General features: G+C 52.7%; 1 protein-coding gene across 3 annotated transcripts in view; it reads left to right on the plus strand.

Annotated features, from left to right (window-relative positions):
- The window catches only part of NUP210 (nucleoporin 210), a 106,348-nt gene that overhangs the window by 50,228 nt on the left and 36,692 nt on the right, over positions 1 to 19,428 (plus strand). For all 3 annotated transcript variants that reach the window (XM_059940470.1, XM_059940471.1, XM_059940472.1), the window contains exons 14-17: positions 3,620 to 3,765; positions 11,364 to 11,585; positions 13,604 to 13,777; positions 19,034 to 19,226. In XM_059940470.1, coding sequence (XP_059796453.1) covers positions 3,620 to 3,765; positions 11,364 to 11,585; positions 13,604 to 13,777; positions 19,034 to 19,226 — 735 coding nt within the window. The remainder of the gene's footprint in view (positions 1 to 3,619; positions 3,766 to 11,363; positions 11,586 to 13,603; positions 13,778 to 19,033; positions 19,227 to 19,428) is intronic.

The following is a 19,428-nucleotide window of genomic DNA, read 5'->3' on the forward strand; positions in this document are numbered from 1 at the left end:
GGAGACAAACTATTAAAATAGAAGTGAACGTGGAGACATTATCGCTGACTGTGGAGAAATAAAAAGGATTATGAACAACTGTACCCTAACGAATTGGATAACCTGGATAACACGACAAATTCCTAGAAATACAAGACCTGCCTAGACCGAGTCACAAAGAAATAGAAAATCTGGATAGACTCATTACTAGCAAGGTGACTGAATCAGTAATCAAAAGCTTCCTGACAAAGAAAATCCTTGGACCTGATGGCTTCACAGGTGAATTAAAGAACTAACACTTATCCTTCTTCTAAAACATTAGAGGGAACACATCCTAACTCATTCTGTGAAGCTAGCATTATCCTGATACCAAAGCCAGACAAAGATACTACAAGAAAAGTACAGACCAATATCCCTTATGCACATGGATGGACAAATCCTCAACAAAATACTAGCAAACTGCATTCAGCAACATATTAAAAGGATTAAACACCATGACCAGGTGGGATTTATTCCTGGAATGCATTGTTTCAATAGTCTAAAACTGATGTGATACACCACATTAACAGAATGTAGGAAGAAAACCGCATGATTATCTCAATTGATGCAGAAAAATCAGTTGACAAATCTCAAAGCATTTTTATGGTAAAATCAACCTACAAACTGGGAAGAGAAGGAAACTACATGAACGTAGTAAAAGCCATATAAGAAAAACCCACAGCTAACATCATGCTCCATGGTGAATGGCTGAAAGCTTTTACCCTAAGATCAGGAACAAGACAAGGTTGCCTGCTATCACCACTTCAACATAATACTGGACGTCCTAGCCAGAGCTATTAAGCAAGAAAAGGAAATGAAAGACCCAAAATTGGAAAGGAAGATGTAAACTTATCTGTTTGCAAATAACATGATCTTATATGTGAAAACCCTAAAGATTCCACCAAAAAAACTCTTAGGTGTAAAATGAATTCAGAAAAATAGCATTCATACAGAATCTCAAAGGATCCGCAATAGCAAAAACAATGCTGAAAAAAGAACAAACTTGGAGATCTCATTCTTATTCCCATTTTCAGGACTTAATACAAGTTACAGTAATCAAAACAGAGTGGCATTTGCACAGACTTACAGACCGATGGAATAGAATAGAGAGCCCAGAAAATACTCTGTGTGATACTGTAATGATGGATATATGTCCTTACACATTTGTGAAAACCCATAGTGTGCACAACACCAAGAGGGAGCCCTAATATGAACTGTGGACTTGCAGTGATTGTGGTGTGTCAGTGTAGGAGCATCAGTTGTAACAAGTGTACCACTTTGGGAGAGGATGTTGATAATGGGGGAGGCTATGTATATATGAGGGTAGGGAGTACATAGGACATCTCTGTGCCTTTCTCTTAATTTTTCTGTGAACCTAAAACTGCACTAAAAAAGTCTTAAAAATAAAAGGCAACCTATGGAAGGGAGAAAATATTTGCAAATCATATGTCTGATATGGGGTTCATATCTAGAATTTATGGGACTTCCCTGGTGGTGCAGTGGTTAACAATCCGCCTGCCAATGCAGGGGACATGGGTTTGATCCCTGGTCCGGGAAGATCCCACATATCGCGGAGCAACTAAGCCCGTGTGCCACAACTACTGAGCCCGTGTGCCACAACTACTGAAGCCCAGGCGTCTAGAGCCAGTGCTTTGCAACAAGAGAAGCCACCACAAGGAGAAGCCCGCACACCACAACGAAGAGTAGCCCCCACTTGCCGCAACTAGAGAAAGCCTGTGCGCAGCAGCAAAGACCCAACGCAGCCAAAAATAAATAAATAAATAAATAAATTTATAGAATATATAAAGAACTCCTACAAGTTGACAATAATAAAACAAATAACCTAATGAAAAAAATGGATGAAGGACTTGAATAGACATTGCTCTAAAGATGATATACAAATGGCCAACCAGTATATGAAGAGATCATCTCTAATCATGATATAAATTCAGCATCTCTAATCATGATATAAATTCAAATTAAGACCACAGTGAGATACCACCTAAACCCCTTTAGGATGGCTCCTACCAAAAAGAAAGAAAAAAAACAAGTGTTGGTGAGGATGTGGAGATATTAAAACCCTTGTGCTCTGTTGGTGGGAATGTATTATGGTGCAGCCACTGTGGAAAACAGTATGGAGGGTCATGAAAAAGTTAAACATGGGGGACTTCCCTGGTGGTCCGCCTTCCAACGCAGGTGATGCAAGTTCGATCCCTGGTCGGGGAACTAAGATCCCACATGCCCTGGGGCAACTAAGCCCACGTGCTGCAACTACTGAGCTCGCGGGCCTCAATGAAAGAGCCCGCATGCCACAAACTACAGAGCCCATGTGCCCTGGAGCCCGGTGCCACAACTAGAGAGAGAAAACCCACGTGCCACAACTAGAGAGAGAAGCCCACACGCCACAACTAGAGAGAAGCTTGCATGCCGCAATGAAAAATCCTGCACGCCTCAGCAAAGATCCCGTGTGCGAAAACTAAGACCTGATGCAGCCAAAAAAATAAAGAAAAAAAACAGTAAACCACCATATGATCCAGCAATCCCATTTCTGGGCATATACCCAAAATAATTACAAGCAGAATCTTGATGAAATATTTGTATGTCCATGTTTATAGCAGCATTAATTCATATAGACAGGCAGTAGAATGGTGGTTGCCAGGAGCTGGAGGGGGTGAGGGTTGGGAAGTTATATTTAATGGGTTCAGAGTTTCAGTTTTGCAAGATGAAGAGTGGTCTAGAGATGGGTGGTGGTGCTGGTTCACAATAGTGTGAATGTACCTAATGCCACTGAACTGGAAACATTGTTACCATGGTAAAAGTTTATGTTAATGTGTATTTTACCAGAATTTTTTTTAATTAATAAAAGACGGAAAATATTTACCAAGGATTGGCAGGGATGTTTCACAGCCACTAGAGGCAGCATAAGTCCATCAGCCATTTGGGGAAAGATAATTGACGATAATGAGGAAAGCTGAGCTCACACACCCATTATCTGCGCTCCCACTCCTCGGGGTGCACCCCTCCGAAGAGGTGAATACGTCCCCAAAGAAACACGCACACACGCGCACAGCAGCGTGACGCACCGCAGCCCTGCGTGGTCCCTGCAGCGTGGAGAAACCGCTGTCCATTCACACAGCAGCATAACGCACAAATGTGAATGGAAGATCTACAGCGTGCGAAACATAAGGTGGAATCTCAGCGCCAGTGTTGAGTTGAAGAGGGCAGGTACCAGGGCGGTTCCCTTCGTATGGATTCCAGAGCCAGCAGAATTCAGCTGTGCTCTTAGAAGTCAGTGAACAGTGGTTTTCCTCTGGGGAGGGGCTCCTGACCAGAAGGGTCCCCAGGAGATTCCAGGGGTAGTGTGCAGATCATACTGTTTCTTGATCCTGGTCCTGGAAACAGGGCGTGTTCAGCTTGTGGGGGGAAGATTGTGAGTTGTGTGCTTACAATGTGTCATGTGCTTTTTGGTATGGGAATTATACTTTAAAATGGTAAGTTAAAAAGATTCGTTTCAAGCCCAGAGTGGAAGAGGGCGGTCAGCCTGTCCTGTCTTTCCCGGCAGAGGCAAGGTCTCAGTGACCTCGTGGTTCTCTTCTTGCAGGGAGGCTGCGGCCGGGGCCTGAGCACTGCAGCGGTGTCACGGTGAGGGCAGAGGCCCAGGGCTATACCGCGCTCCTAGTGAGCTACAAGCACGGCCACATCCACCTGAGCGCCCGCATCACCATTGCCGCCTACCTGCCCCTCAAGGTGAGCCCCAGGCCCTGCCCTCCCCTCCTTCCCTGATGGGAATTATCCATCTGTTCTGGTGAATGTGTGTTAAAACATTGATTGTTCAGAATAGCTTTGGGGACAGCTACAGAGGTGATTGTCAAGCTGAAGTCAGGAGTATGTAGCAAGAGCAGGGCCTCCCTGATGGCAGACAGTGAGTGCCGACATCTCTGTGGATGAAATGATTCCCACAGGGATCGGAACAGAGGGGCTCCTGGTCCAGTACAGAGTCACCCTGCAGGGTCTCCACAGAACCCTGGGGTGGGGACAATGGCCCTGGCACGTGGTGCAGATTCTGGGGCCTCGGGGCCCTGGGTCAGGTCTGGACGTGCCACTCACGTGATGCCAGGTAACCATCAGCGCCTGGGTCCCCCGTGCGTATCCGTGCAGAAGGCATTTAGCGTGTTCCTACTCAGACCATGCTGCCTTTGTTTGACACCAACTCCCGAGTTTAATCCAGGTCCAACACCAACTCTGTGACTTTGGCTGATGTAATTTCCCTGGGCCTCAGTTTCCCTGCCTGGAAACGGGGCTAATACAGCACCTGCCTCCCAGGGTTGTGGTGAGGATGAGCTGAGCTAACGAACCAAGTGGGCTGAGAACCGTCCCTAGGAGGTATTGAGCGCTCAATAAGGGTTAGCTGTTACTGTGTGAACAAGGGAGACCTGGCCCTTCCTCCAGGGCGAGGCCAGGCAGCCTCACTCGGGAGGCCCGGGGAGCGTGGGTCTTCCCCTCCTGTGGGGCGGGCCTCCCAGGCTGGGCCAGTCAGCACTTGCATTTCCCGGGCACCAGTCCCAGCCTCTAGGATGGCTCTGGTCCCCTTGCTTTGGGATGCATTTTCTTCTCCCCGTCAGCCATTAAAAGCAAGCTCAGTGACATAAGAATTCTTCATCGCTGCACCCCTAGCCCTGGGCATACTGCCTGATACAGAGCAGAGGACAACCAAGGGTTGTTTTGGATTTTTTATTGAGATATAATTGACATATAACATTGTGTTAGTTTCCTTAGTACAACGTAGTGATTCAATATTTGTATCTATTGTGAAATGATCAGCACAATAAGTCTAGTTAACAGCCATCACCACACATTGTTACAAATTTTTTGTGTGTGTGATGAGAACTTTTAAGATCTACCCTCTTAGCAGCTTTCAAATACGCAGCACAGTGTTACTAGCTATAGTCGCCATGCTGTACCTCACATCCCCAGGACTTACTTATTTTGTAATTGGAAGTTTGTACTTTTTGACCACTTTCACCCGTTTTGCCCCCAATTCCTGCCTCTGGCAACCACCAGTCTGTTCTCTGTTCCTATGAGCTTGTGGTTTTTGTTTTTTTGTTTCTAGATTGCATTTATAAGTGAGATCATAAGGTATTTGTCTTTCTCTGTCTTGGTTTATTTCACTTAGTGTGAGACCCTCAGGGTCCATCCATGTTGTTGCAAATGGCAGAATTTCCTTCTTTTTATGGGTGAATAATATTTCATTATATCTATATCTGTATATCTACATATATATATATATGTCACATATTCTTTTTTTTTTTAATTTTTAATTTATTATTTATTTATTATTTTTATTTTTGGCTGTGTTGGGTCTTCATTTCTGTGAGGGCTTTCTCCAGTTGTGGCTAGTGGGGGCCACTCTTCATCGCGGTGCGCGGGCCTCTCACTATCGCGGCCTCTCTTGTTGCGGAGCAGAGGCTCCAGACGCTCAGGCTCAGTAGTTGTGGCTCACGGGCCCAGTTGCTCCGCGGCATGTGGGATCTTCCCAGACCAGGGCTCGAACCCGTGTCCCCTGCATTGGCAGGCAGATTCTCAACCACTGCGCCACCAGGGAAGCCCTGTCACATATTCTTTATTCATTCATCCATTGATGGGCATTTAAGTTGTTTCCATATCTTGGCTATTGTAAATCACGTTGCTATGAACATGGGGTACAGATTTCCTTTAAAGTAAGTGTTTTTCTTTCCTTTGGATGAATGCCCATAAGTATTTATGGGAATTGTTGGGTCATGTGGTAGTTCTGTTTTTAATTTTTTGAGAAGAGTTGTTTCATTTAGAAGGAATGAGTGGGGAAATGTGTCCAGGGTTACCTAGCTAGGGCTGAATCCAAGGTCTCCTGATCCCCCAAACCAAAATATATATGAATACCTACTCATAGGTGCCGGTCCCTGCTCTAAACCTTAGGGATACAACAGTGCAAAAAACCACACAGAAATCCTTTTCCTCATGAACTGACATTGTAGCAGAGACAGAGGTAGAGACAGACAGTAAATAAACTAATAAGTAATGTATTTTGTATATGCATGCCATGGAAAAAGTAAAGGGTTGAAAGGGTGATAGAGAGGGTAGAGGAAGGAAAGATGGCAGCATAAAATTGAAAGGTCAAGATCCTCTCACTGATCAGGACCCTGGAGGTGAGAGGGCTCAGGGAGCAGGGCTGAGAGAAAACTAAAATCCCTAAGATGGCAGCGGTCATCCTGGGGAGGCCCTGCCACAGCCAGCCGTGTGACGGAGCCTGGGTAGGAGGTTCTTCAGGACCCCTCCTGGGTGCTTGTCCAGATGACCACATGGTCTGATTATCTGGGTGTTTGGTGGAGCATCAGGGGCCAACCCCCGAGCTCACTGTCCCAAGCTGGGGTGTAAGGATGAAGATAAGGTGGACATGTCCCCAGTAAAGGTGGCTTCCTGACTGGAGAAATTATAAGGAAAAGAACAGGATATGTGTCTCTTCTCTCATCTGTCTTGTGCCTTGATATCTATTAAGATTAGGTGTATTTGCAAGTAACAAAACCCAAAATAACAGTGGCTTAATGAATACAGAGTTTATTCCTCTTTCACATGAGAGGTTTCACACAGGTCTAGTGTGGCAGCTCTGTAGTCATCAGGGACCCAGGTTTCTGTCTTTCTACTTCATCATCCTAATATGTGGATTTCATCCTCAAAGTTGCCTCATGCTCTAAAGTGGCTGCTGGAGCTGCAGCTATCACATCTGCATTCCATATAGCCAGAAGAGGAAAGAGCTCATCTCTCAGCCGAGTTAGTTTCCTGTAGTAACCTTGTCAGAAGTTTAAAAGAGCAGCTTCCACCTGCACCTCATTGGCCGGAACTTAATCTGCCGGCCACAGCTAGCTGTAAGAGACTGGGGAATCCTTTCAGCTGGGCAATTTACCACCCTAATAAAATGGAAGTTCCTTCTCTGAGGAAGAGAGGAGTGTGGAAACTGGAAAGGCAGCTAAGAGTTCTTTTCCAGCCTGTGCTTGCCAGTTCACTCTGCAGGCAGTCCCTGGTGCTTTGTTAGTACAAGGCTCAGGGTGGGGAGACAGATCTAGGGGAATAGCTCACCCTCTGTGCCCTGGGAGGCGGCCCATCTGTGAGGAATGCAGACGTGCAGACAAACACAGTGAGCGTAGTAGAGGTAACGAAGAGTCCCCTGGGCACAGGTCACCTATGAACGCAGAAGCAGAAGGAGAGTGTGAAGGCAGGAAGCTCGGCTGGTGGGGCACCGGAAGGAGTGTGTGTATCTCGGGGTGGGGCATGAGACTGTGGGGCTCCCTGGGTCAGGTCGAGCGAGGGTTTAGATGCGTTAGGAGCTGGATGTTCTCATGCAGCCGTGGGCAGCGGGTGAGGTCAGGGAAGGACAGTCACACCCATGAGACCCCTGCTGCTGGCAGGGAGGGTGAGTGGCCGTGTCTTGGAAGCACATTGTAAGGAGACCCCCCCACTGGCAGAAGAAAGACCCTCCCCAGATCTTCCAGGTGCCACTCCCCAGCCCCTCACCCCACCCCCTGGCCCGACTTACCTCTATAACCTCTTCTGTCTAATTGGCCCGCAGACAGAGGGGGGCTGTCTTGCTGGTTCCCTACCTCCCTTCACGGCCAACACCCCACTTCCTCTTCAGCCCGGTTGGCTGCAGCAGTTTGGGGTACACTGTCACCCCCCCTGCGGGTTACCCTTTGGGGGCCTGGAGTGCCGGGTTCTGGGGTCCCCGCCTGGCTCCTTCATCCCGGTGATGTCAGCGTGGGCTGTGCGCCCTGGAGCCTCATGGGTCAGCCAGGTGCTGGGGCGGCGGGGGAGACTGTCACCTCCAACTGCCCCTCCCCTCCTCTCCCCTCTCCTTTTCTCTGGATCCTGGACTGAGGCAGGTAAGTCCATCTCCTGGAAACGCAGACTGCTGGTGCTAAGGGCCTCTTGATGACCAGACGCCCTCCTGTTTTGCAAACCAGGAAATTGAGTCCCTGAGAGAGAAGGTCTCGACTGCGATGCGGGGCCCCTCCTCTCCTGCTTGGCCTGTTCTGGTATCTGCGTGTTGACACCCCCGGTACGATTTACCAGTGTCCTTCATTAGCCATGCTGATTATTAACTATCTCCCTGGCACAGGGTTCGGTGACACTTTTATGCCTGGATGGGAAGAGAATTACACAGCAAGGTGATAATTGATCATTCTCCAGCTTTAATTATAGGACATGTGGTAATTTTGCACATTCTTTCCTATTGGGCTGGTCAGGAAAAAATCCTGCTGCAAGGTTTACAGTGACCTGCTTTGTCCACAGCAGAGCTGTTCTGGTTGTGGTGATGAGGCGGATGAGAGCAGGGCATCTGGAGTCGGAACAGACTCGGGCCCACCAGCTGGGTGAACTTGGACGAGTTGCTTCCACTTGCTGGGCTTCACTCTTTCCATCTGCAAAATGGGGGTGACAGTTGACAGTAGTGGGGGCCATTTACTGAGCATATGCTACACGTGTGTTCAGGGCTCCCATTCATGCCCCCTTGAATCTGCGATAACCCATGAGGCAGGGTTCTCGTTGTACCCATTTTATAGGAAGGGAGACTGAGCTTTATAGACATTAACCTGCTTAAGGTCACACAGCTGAGTGACAGCTTCATTCTAGCTGTGGGGACAGAGAAGCAAATGCACTTAAGAACACACAGGAAGTGATGGCAGGTGGTGAGAAGGGCGGTCCAGCTGGGAAGGGAGGTAACAGGTGACAGGAGGTCCTGCCTTGGACAGGGGATCCAAGAAGGCCTCCCTGAGGAGGAGGTTTGCGCAGAGGCCTGAGTGAAGCACGGAAGCAGGCCGGGCAGCTGTCTTGAGGAGGGAGGGGTGGTCTAGGGGGGAAGGGCCAAAGGCCCTCATCACGTGCAGGAAAAGGGCCCTGTTGATGGTTTCTTTGGTGGGCATGTAGCAAGGTAGAGTCTGTGGGGGGCTCCTTGGAATTGTGTGTGTGTACACACCTGTGCACACGTGTTCAAGGAGGGATGTCTGGAGAGCTGACTGACAGCAAATTCAGAAGATTATTCATATTGCAAAAAAAAAAGTCAAAAGGACAGAATTCTCACTGACAAGTGATGCCCTTTCTTTACTAAGGGTTTAGCACCCAACCAAGGAGACCTGAGCCCCACAGGCCTCGGCAGATCATCACCTTGCCCCGACCCGCCTCCATCCTCAAGGGTATGTGACATCTTAAGGCTGTCACGCAGTGACATTCCCTCTCCATACGGAGGTGCAGCCGGCTGGGGCACTGCTCCAGGTCCAGGACTGCGGTGACAGCTGAGAGGTTATCAGTCTGTACCTGCGAGGGCTTCAGGCTGTTGGCAGTTGGGGGAAGCAGCCCCCATGGGGTGAGAGCATGGAAAGAGCTGAGCGGAGCATCAGGGGTCTGATGAGCAGGTCAGCAGAGATGACCACAGCAGCGGGCTGGCAAACACGGTGGGCCAAAATGGAGGGAACAGGGGAGGCTGGCACTGGCTGGGTGGGGGAGGCTTTGGCTCAGCCCAGGCTTATGACATCCCCACAGCGTCTTCGCTGCAGAGGGTCTGAGACGGGTCGCTGTACCCTGATCTGCACGAACACTCACAGGGCTTTAAGGGGTCCAGGTGAGTAGGGCTTGGGGGAGGCGGGCCTGGAGGTAACAGTCAAGTATTCTGTGTGTTCTGGGCATTAAGCTGTCAAGGACTTACTTGATGTGGGTTCCTGGTAACCTCCACGTGCCTAGGACACTGGCGATTCTGAACGAGAAGTCACTCTGCCTTTGTGGACTCTGGTCTAATGCAGGCACGGCTTCTGTGTGTGCCTGTCTGTGCCCACTGCAGACATTGCTAATCAATCCTGGCTGCCTTTATTGCCAAGCACTGATTCAGCCTCAGGAGCACAGATCCCCACTCCCATAGCCATTACCAGCCAATCAGAGTTGGACCTTGGGGCTAACAGGTGTTTGCAACTCTTGGCCTAAAAGATATTGGGAATCACAAGAGGTTAAGGTCAGTTAGTCCAAGAAGAGGGGATTGATGCAGGTTTGGTCTTCTCAGCATTGAGATGATCATCCTGTCACAGGTAGAATCATTTGTTTCCATTTCTTCTCAGTTTTAGGGTTTGCTTTTTTTAACGTTATTTTTTGTCTAAGTTGTTTATGTGGTTCCCAAGTTAAATCTGTATTCAAAGTACACCCAGAAGCCTCACTTCCATCCCTTCCCTGCCTCTTGTCAAAAACTATTTTGATTAGTTGCCATTTTACAGTTTCAGTGTCTCTTTTTGCAAAAGTCAGCAAGAATGGTTATATGTTCTTATGCCCTGCCCGTTCCTCTCTTACTCAAAGGTAGTATGCTAGATATCCTGTTCTGCACCTTGCTTCTTTGCTTGGAAAATAAAGAAAATAACCTGCAAATCTCTCCACATCCACACGGGAAGATCTTTGTTTGACATTCCATCGTATGGATAGACCACAGTTTACCTAACTAGGCCCCTGCTGATGGGTCTTTGTGCTGTTTCCAAGCTTTTGCTCTTAAAGATAATACTGTAATGCGTAGCTCTGTGCGTATATTTTATATATTTATGAAGGCATATCTTCGGAGTCCATTCCTAGAAGGAATGTTGCTTGGACAAGGGATAAATATGACTGTCATTTTAGTAGATATTGCCAAATTTCCCTCTGTTGGGGTTGTGCCATTTTCCTGTCTCCCCAGCGGGATAGAACACGTTTCTCAATAATACTGTTCTTGAAAATTACTGAGAGAATAGATCTTAAAAGTTCTCATCACAAGAAAAAAAAATTGTAACTTTGTGTGGTGACAGATGTTAATTAGACTTATTGTGGTGATCATTTTGCAATATATACCAATATCAAAACACTATGTTGTACTAATGAAACTAATATAATGTTATATGTCAATTATATCTCAAAAAACAAGTTAATTAATTTTATAAAAGAGTGCGTGTTTCCCTACAGACTCACCAGCAGTGTGTGTGCTTAGACTTTTGGATCTTTGCTAATCAAATGGCAGAGAAATAGTATCACAGTGTAGTTGTAATTTACTCTTTTAAAAATATTTCAGTTTGTCTGTACGGTCTTTCATTTCTCATGTGGTTGAGATCACGCTGCAGATACGAAAGGAAACAGACACGCCTTTCCTTTAATGAGCCTATAGGCCAGTTGGGGAGACAGACGCCCAAACAGATCATTTCCTGGCAGGACATCGAGCACCAAGTAAAGCAAGGACCAGAGAGTGAGCCCCCCACCCAGCCCTAGCAGGCTCGCCTCTCCCAGGGAGACGTTGACCCTTCCCCTCTTTTCTCCCACAGGCTGTGGACCCCTCCTCTGTTGCCTTGGTGACCCTCGGCTCCTCAAAGGAGATGCTCTTCGAGGGGGGTCCCAGACCCTGGGTCCTGGAACCTTCCAAGTTCTTCCGCAACGTCACCTCTGAGGACATGGACAGCGTCAGTCTGTCTCTCTTTGGGCCCCCTGCCGCCCGGAATCACCAGCAACACTGGATCCTCGTGACCTGCCAGGTCTTGGGAGAGCAGGTGAGAGGGCGGCCACCCCCCAGACCCACCTTGCCCAGAGCGAGGGATGGAAAGTCACGTCCCCCGAGTACCCCGCTTGTGCCTCGCAGCATTATTTTATCTAACTCCTCGAGGCAACCCTGAGAGACAGCCGTGGCTGTTGTACCCATTTCACAGACAGGCAGACTGAGGATCAGAGTGGTGGGGTGGTTGAGTGAGTACCATCTGGGCCTAGCGGGGTGCGGCAGTTGGGACCCCGCTACACGCTGGCCAGTCCTGCCTCTCTTTCCACACCCGGGGGCGATCTCCTCTTGCTCCAGGGTGTCAGCACTCCCCACTGTCAAGTCCGGGTGGGATGAGATCGGGCTCGCAAAGTCGGAGGCCTCCAGGGTCAGGCAGGTATCAATATTATAGATGAGTGAGACTGCAGACCCAGGGTGGGCAGATCTTTTCGGTGTTTCAGGATGAGCCGAGAATCCCACTACTTTTTTCTGTGAAATCTTTTTTTTAGATTGAAATATAGTTGATTTATAATATTATATTAACTTCAGGTGTATGAAGTGTCTTGATTTTTTTTTTTAATGCTGAAAACCAAAAAAATTAGCCCGGGTGGACTGAGCACAATGCACCTGTGGTCCCTGCAGGGCCGGCATCGGCTGGATAGAGCAGCAGCTCGCCCCTCCGTTCCCCTGTGCCCGGCAGTCCCAGGCTCAGGGCTGCACACTTGTCTGATTATAGTAGGGGTGTAACCCTCCATTCCCAGGGTGCCAGGAAACAGAAAGCAAGGGGTGAGGAGGCCAGCATGAATCAAGAAAGATAGGAGAGAGCCCATTTCTTTTGGGAAGTGAAGAACACCTTTCTGTGTTTATTTACTAGTACAAAGCATGTCAGTTGATGTTAAAACACACACACACACACACACACACACACACACACACTCACGGCCCCCAGGCACCCTCATGAAGCCGGCCACACCGAGACTGGCTTGGTGTGAGTGGAAAAGATGCACAGTGAGAGGCCCACTTCCACTGGCTTCATTGGTTTTTTTTTTTTTTACAAAATAGATTGAAGAATAAGAAAAATAAACACATCATAATAAGTACCACAACAAGAATAAACTTAGTCAAAAATGAACGTAGAGAAGCTTCTTATCCCTGGCTTGGCTCAGTCATCTGTGTCCCCCTCGGACGGTAGGGGTTGGACCCTCAACAAGGTCACCCCGAGGGCCCCCTACCCTGGTGCTCTGGGGTCGCTTCCTGGGGTGTTGGGGGTCAGCGAGGACACTGCCCTCTGTCCTGCCTCGTGGTCAGGAAGGCTGAGGGGCTTCTGGACCGGACTGCTCTGGCCTGTGAAAGTGAGTGTCACTGAGGGGCCGGGGGCCGCTCCCTCAGGACCGGCCGTGAGCCGTGTGGCTCGTAAAACGCGGGCCGGGCTTGATTTCTGAGGTCCCAGCTCTGAGAGCAAACATAAATCTCCGTGTCTTTTCTTGCACCTTTAATTTCCGTCTTTGCAGCCTCCAACTGAGCTTCTCTAAGAGCCGGAAGGAGGGCGGGGCTGTGGCTCCGGCACCTGCTCTCCGGCCCCGCCCTCCGTACCCCGTAGCTGGTCCCTCCCCAAGGGGCTCAGTCCGTCAGGCACACTCTCCAGCGCCTGCCCCTCGTTGTGGTGGGTGTCTGCAAGTCACTATGGATTCCCCATTCAAAACCCACAAGCTTGTCAGTTTGCTAGTCAGCCTTGGGGTCTTCCTAGGGTCCCGGGAGAAGCTGCACGGTGTCCCCCCGACCCACCTCCTCCTCGGGCCCAGGAGCAGGCAGTGGTTCCGTTCTGTCAGTAGAGGGCGCCGGGGCCCCTGTCGGAAGGTCTCTTGCATGTTGAGGGAGGCCTCTCCTGGGCGTGTGTCGCTGGACCATTGTAACCCGCTTGGGATGTGGGCGTCACCGCCACCCCCGTTCTGCAGAGGAGCTCCCTGAGCCCCGGGGGCTCCCAGTGGAGCAGGGGTTCAGACGTGGGGTGTCTGACGGCTGCTTCTGCTCCGCCAGGTCGTCGCCCTCACGGTGGGGAACAGGCCCAGCCTCACGAACCCCTTCCCGGCGCTGGAGCCCGCCGTGGTGAAGTTCGTGTGTGCGCCGCCCTCCAGGCTCACCCTGACGCCCGTCTACGCCAGCCCCCAGCTGGACCTGTCCTGCCCGCTGCTGCAGCAGAACAAGCAGGTGGTGAGTGGCCTTCTGGGGAGGCGGCGTGGGTGGGCCAGGCGACGCCCGGTGCTGCCCCCTCAGCCCTACTACACTCGCCTTGTCCGGTGGGCACTGGTCTGCGTGTGACACGTGGGGCCCGGGACCTGGAGGGGTGGGGCATCCCCTGCGTCACAGCTGCTGGTGGCAGCGCCCGGACTCTGCCGCCTCTCTGCGCGGGCACTTGGCCGTCTGTACAGATCTCGTCGCTTTCCTCTGTGGCTCGAGGCTGTTAAGGTGGGGTTCTTGTCTCAAGGCAGGGGTTGCAGAGGGAGTGGCTGGCCGTAGCCTTCTCCACGCTGCGGGGGATGGCGCTGTGTTTCCAAGGTCACTGCGGGCAGAGGGAAGAAAGTCGCTGGGGTCCCTGACAGCAGGGATGTGAGGTGACAGCAGTCCAGCCTCCACCCCTGAGACCCTCGAGACCAGACGGCTGGACGTGGAGGATTTGGAAGCCCCCTGGTCAGGGTCAGGCATGCACACGCCCTGCTGGCCGGCTGCGGCCCTTCTCGGAAGGGAGCCAGGCTTCTTTCTTCTCATCCCTCAGCATACATTTGCTGGATCTCACCCCCTGTGCCGGGCACACGTCAGGTTCTGGAACGCAGAGTACCCAGGGCAGGCGAGGCTCGGGCCTCGGAGCCGACAGGAGGCCCACAGCAGACGTGGTGGATGGGAGGGTGGGAAGCCCTGTGGAGACAGGGGACCTCAGACTGTAGGGAAAGGCCCCTGTGAGGAGGGCACACGGGCTCACGCCCGTGCTCAGGGTGCCAGCCAAGAGGGGCCAAGCTCAGGGTGCCCCAGGCAGGTGGAACAGCAAGTGCAAAGGCCCCGGGGCCAGCCCAGGGTCTCTGCATCCCTGCTGCCCACACAGTGATCAGAACCGCCGTGTGTGCCTTGTTCCTCGTCCCTGAGGGCTGGACCCGCAGGCAGAACCTACGTCTGTCCAGCTCCAAGTCCGGTGCCTCCTCGGCAGCCCTGCAGATGCTTCTCTCCCAGCCCCAGCTTGCAGTCAGCCCCGGGGCGTATCCAGCTGCCTGCCTGGGGCAGCGAGATTGGGAGTCGGCTCCCGCTGCTGTTTGGTCAAGATGCATCCCTTTGAAGCTCTAGGGGAGGCGCCAGACTCCAGGGCCTGGGACTTGGGAACAAGCCCACCATCTGGCCCGTGCCTCTGGGCCTCCTGTCCTTGCGAGCTTAGTGCAGCTTTTTCTCCCGCTGCTCTGGCGATCGTGGGGGGCTTCACTGACCCCTCAGCCCTGAGGCATGTGAGCCCCTCCGCTGGTCCCGTGAGGACTGGGGCCTCGACGGCACTGGTTAAAGTGAGGAGTCTTTGTGTGCAGCTCAGGGCCCTCTCCCCTGCCCCGCGGGCCTGCAGGGAGCGTCCTCCTGCGGGCGGAGACCCGGGCTCAGAGCCCAGGGCCCGTCCGCAGGCTCGTTGCCATGGTGCCGCATCCTCCCTATCCCAGGCCTGAGTGTGCATGTCATGGAGCGGCTGACCGTCTTCCCTAAGGCGAAAATCTGTGTGTGTTCAGGAAAAGACTTTGGGGGCTGTTGAGATGAATGCCCTGAAAGTTTTACACTTTAAATCACTTTTATGTACTCAGCAAATTATCCCTTGTGGAAAGAAAGACATCATATATGTCTGGATGCTTGGAAAACCCGGCTTGCTGGCTCTACCGTGTGTGCGCCGGGGAGCCGGATTCAGGCCCGGCCTGAATCCCACCCGCTGTGCAGCTGCCTCCTTTGAGTGATGACGGTGACATCCAGAGTTACTGCGGGGGATAAACGGGACTGGACATAGGGAGTCAGAGTGGGACCTGCAGGTCTTGAGACCGCCCGTCACCGTCCCCCCGCGATCAGTGCTCGGACACTGGGACAGTCCCATGGTCTGGCTTGCTGTCCCCTGGCTGGAATTGTTTCCCTCCTGAACCCGCAGCCCTTTATTCACACGTTACCTTCTCGTGGGGGCCTTCCTCAGCCTTAGACCTTATCTGAAGGTCCCCCACTCAGCATTTCCTACGTGGTTCCCTTTTCCCGATCCCCGCCCCCAAGCACCTAACATCAACTAATGCTGTAGAATTTACGCACAGGCAGACCTCGGAGACAGCGTGGGTTCGGTTCCAGACCCTGCAGTACAGTGCAAATATTGCAATAAAACAAGTCTCAGGAACTTTTTGGTTTCCCAGGGCGTATAAAAGCTACATTTATATTATCCTATAGTCTATTAAGTGTGCAATAGTGTTATGGCTAAAGAAACAATGTACAGACCTTAATTAAAAAGGCCTTTATGGCTAAAAAATGCTAACCGTCCTCTGAGCCTTCAGTGAGTTGTGGCAGTAACTTCAAAGGTCCCTGATCACAGACACCCTAACAAGTACATATAATAATGATGAAAAGGTCTGAACTATTGCGAGAATTACCAGAACGTGACCCAGAGACATAAAGTGAACAAATGCTGTTGGGAAAATGGCACTGACAGAATCGCTCGACACAGGATTGCCACGAACCTTCAGGTTGTAAAAACGAGGGATCTGCGAAGCGCAGTATCTCCGAGCTGCGCCTGTACTCATTTTCATCTCTGTGAGTGTCTCTCTCTCAGGGCCCAGCTCGTGGTGGGAGCTCAGCAAATGGTGGATGGATGAGTGATCCAGGGACCCCTCCCCAGCCCCCCCGCCCCCTGCCCTTATTCTGCAGGCTCACAGGCCTGGTGCTGAGGACAAGGCCGGGGGGGACGGTCAGACCTGAACAGTGGGTGCCCCTCCAAAGCCCCCTCAGCTCCAGCCTGTTCAACCCCAGGCTGGCCAAACCTTCTCAATTTCAAAGGAAAAAGTACTCTTTCCTGTACTTAAACATTGGCCACTCGCTGAAGGAGCCGAGTCTGGCCGTCTGTCGGCTGTGACCTCGGGGTCAGCCCAGGGTTGTCTCTTGGCTGAAAGATGTCGGTCAGGCAGCGAGCGCGGCTCTGAATTGGTTCTCGTGTGTCGTAGATCTTTGCTCAAACACAGAATTGCCTTGTGATCCCTCTGTCCTGGGATTCCAGAGCCGCAAGCCAGTCAGGCGTGGCCCCTGAGATTTATGGTCTCACCAGGGGACCCTGAGGAAGATATATCCCTGCCACACACCCCGGTGCAAATCAGTTTCACGTTATACATCTCCAAAGCCAGAGGCTGCCCAGGACGTGTTTGCAGTGTCGGTCACTGGTGAGGCCAGGCACTAAAACGGGGCTGACCTGGCGGAGTGACAAAGTGGGACCGCACTCCGGCCTGACCCCAGTCCTCTGAGCTGGGCATCCGCCGTGCAGCTCACTGCCAGAAGGTGACAGGCTGGGGCTTGAATGGAGCTGCCGCCTGACTCGTGTGCTGGGGAGAGGCTGCACGGCGTCTGGCGAGGCCTGTGGGCTTTAAAATCAGACCAGAGAGTTCCGCGCCTAAACCTGTGTGACCTTGGGCAAGCAACTTAACATCTCTGAGCCTCAGGCTCCCTGTTTGGGGCTGATGCTCTTGCCATTGGCAGGACCAGTGAACCTGTGAGCATGATTGATGCTTTGTTCACGTCCCCCCCCCACCCCGCCCTGCCCCGGGGAGGAGGAGGAAGGGAAGAACGTTAGTTTTCCACCCCGGGTAGGAGGAAGGGAAGAACGTTAGTTTTCCACCCCGGGTCGCATCTGGGGGACAGAGTGGGGCCTCTAGAATACGCACCTCGTTCTCCCCGCCCACAGTCACAGCTCCCGACTCGCGTCCACGATGGTTGTAAACTCCTTTGCATCCCCAGGTGATCGTGCTGACCTGCATTTAGAATTTGGGACCTGCTTTGGTCCAGAGTTCTCCAGGGGCGAGGGAGGTGGGAGTTTGCTGACTGCATCAGGCGGGCCAGGTGGGCTCGGCGGCAGTACCGAGACCCCTGCACAGTAAGGGCTCACTTCTCGCTCACGCAGCGTGTGCCTCGCAGGGGGCTGGGGGCCCCGCTTCGTCGTTATCTTCCTTCCAAGACCTGGGCGGTGGAGCGGCCCCCAAGTTGAACGTGGGCAGAGAAGGAGAGCTGGCAGATCATGTTCTGACCATTCAAGCTTCTGCCCCCGGAACTGTCACGAGTCACGTGTCACATTTCACTGGCCAAAGCAAGTGATGCCCTCACTCCTGACTGCAAGGGCCTGAGAAGCCCAGTGCTTCCTCCTGGACCCGTGCCTGGTGAAGTGTGGATACTGCTGAGCTCAGGCTCCTGCCTGAGTGACACGATAGTGACACGAGCCAGGCCCCTTAAAGTGCTCTCACGCGACCCTTGTTTAAAACAGAGCCCTGCAAGGAGGATCTCGTGCAATTCCCACTTCACGTGGAGAAACTCCAGAAAGTGGGTGGCTTGCCTGGGCGGAGGCGCGTTTGAGTCCAGGCTGTGGGACCCGGGCGTCCATTCGGGCCGGGAGGGCGGGGTGAGCCAAGGTCTGGGGAAGGAGGCCGATCCCCCACGGGCTCTGAGGAGCAGAGCCGCTCAGGTGCGCGGCCGGAGCAGCAGGAGGTGGGCTTTTGGAGTGGCATCCTAAGGGCCTGCCGCTCAGCCGCCGAGGACCTCTGTCCCTTCCCTTCCCCGGGACCCGTCCTCACCCTCAGTGGGTGGATGGCAGCCCCCATCACCGGGGTGGTCAAGGCCAGGTGAGATCTCGGCTCTGAAAGCTTTGCCATCCCAGTGGCTCTGGGACATTTTGGGGTGTAATTGGCGTTCCTGTTAAACCACGAGGGGGGGGGCGTCCTGGAGGGGCTGAGGTGGGCGTGGGGTGGGGGGAGGTGGCAGGATTTGGAGAGGGGAGGGCTGAGTGGAGGAGGGCAGCCTGGTTCGGGTGGGGCGGCCGAGGGCGGGGTCCCCCAGCCTCGGCACTGCTGACATCTGGGGCCAGGTCCTCCCTTCTTGGGGGGCTGCCCAGTGCACCCTGGGGTGTTCGGCAGCACCCCAACCTCTACGCACTAGATGCCAGTTGCGCTCCCTGCAGTGTGACAACCAAAAATGCTTCCAGACCCCACCAAAGCCCCCGTTGAGGACCACGGACTGGAGCAGGAGGCCAGGTTGCATAGGGCTGGGGGGCACCTTGCTGGCTGGCAGCAGTGACCATCCGTTCGCGACCTGCCCCCCACTGGCTCACCGGGACCCCTACGAGCTTACGAGGCAGCCGGCAGGTCCGCTGCACCGTGTGGTCAGGGGCGGCCCCGCCCAGTCCGGGGCGCAGCCATGTCGGGTAACCTCGGCTTCCTGCAGGTCCCGGTCTCCAGCCATCGCAACCCCCTGCTGGACCTGGCCGCCTACGACCAGCAGGGCCGCAGGTTCGACAATTTCAGCTCGCTGACCGTCCAGTGGGAGTCCACCAGGCCGTCGCTGGCCAGCGTCGAGCTGGACCCGCCCTTGCAGCTGGTGTCCCGGGACGATGGGAGCGGCCAAAAGAAGTTGCACGGTGAGCCGGGTGGTGAGCGGTGGCCCCAGACAGACGAGCCGCGTGCCGAGAGGGGCCGGCAGCTGTGGGTGGAGGGCTGGGACCCCCCTCTGTCCAGGACTGAAGCTCAGGGAGCTTCAGGACTCTCCTTTAATCCTCACACGTCTGTGACGTAGGAACGGCCTCTCTGTTTGGGAGCTGGGGAAACAGCTCAGGGCACACG

Source organism: Balaenoptera ricei, chromosome 11, assembly GCF_028023285.1.
Source record: "Balaenoptera ricei isolate mBalRic1 chromosome 11, mBalRic1.hap2, whole genome shotgun sequence".
NCBI classification, from domain to species: Eukaryota; Metazoa; Chordata; class Mammalia; order Artiodactyla; family Balaenopteridae; genus Balaenoptera; species Balaenoptera ricei.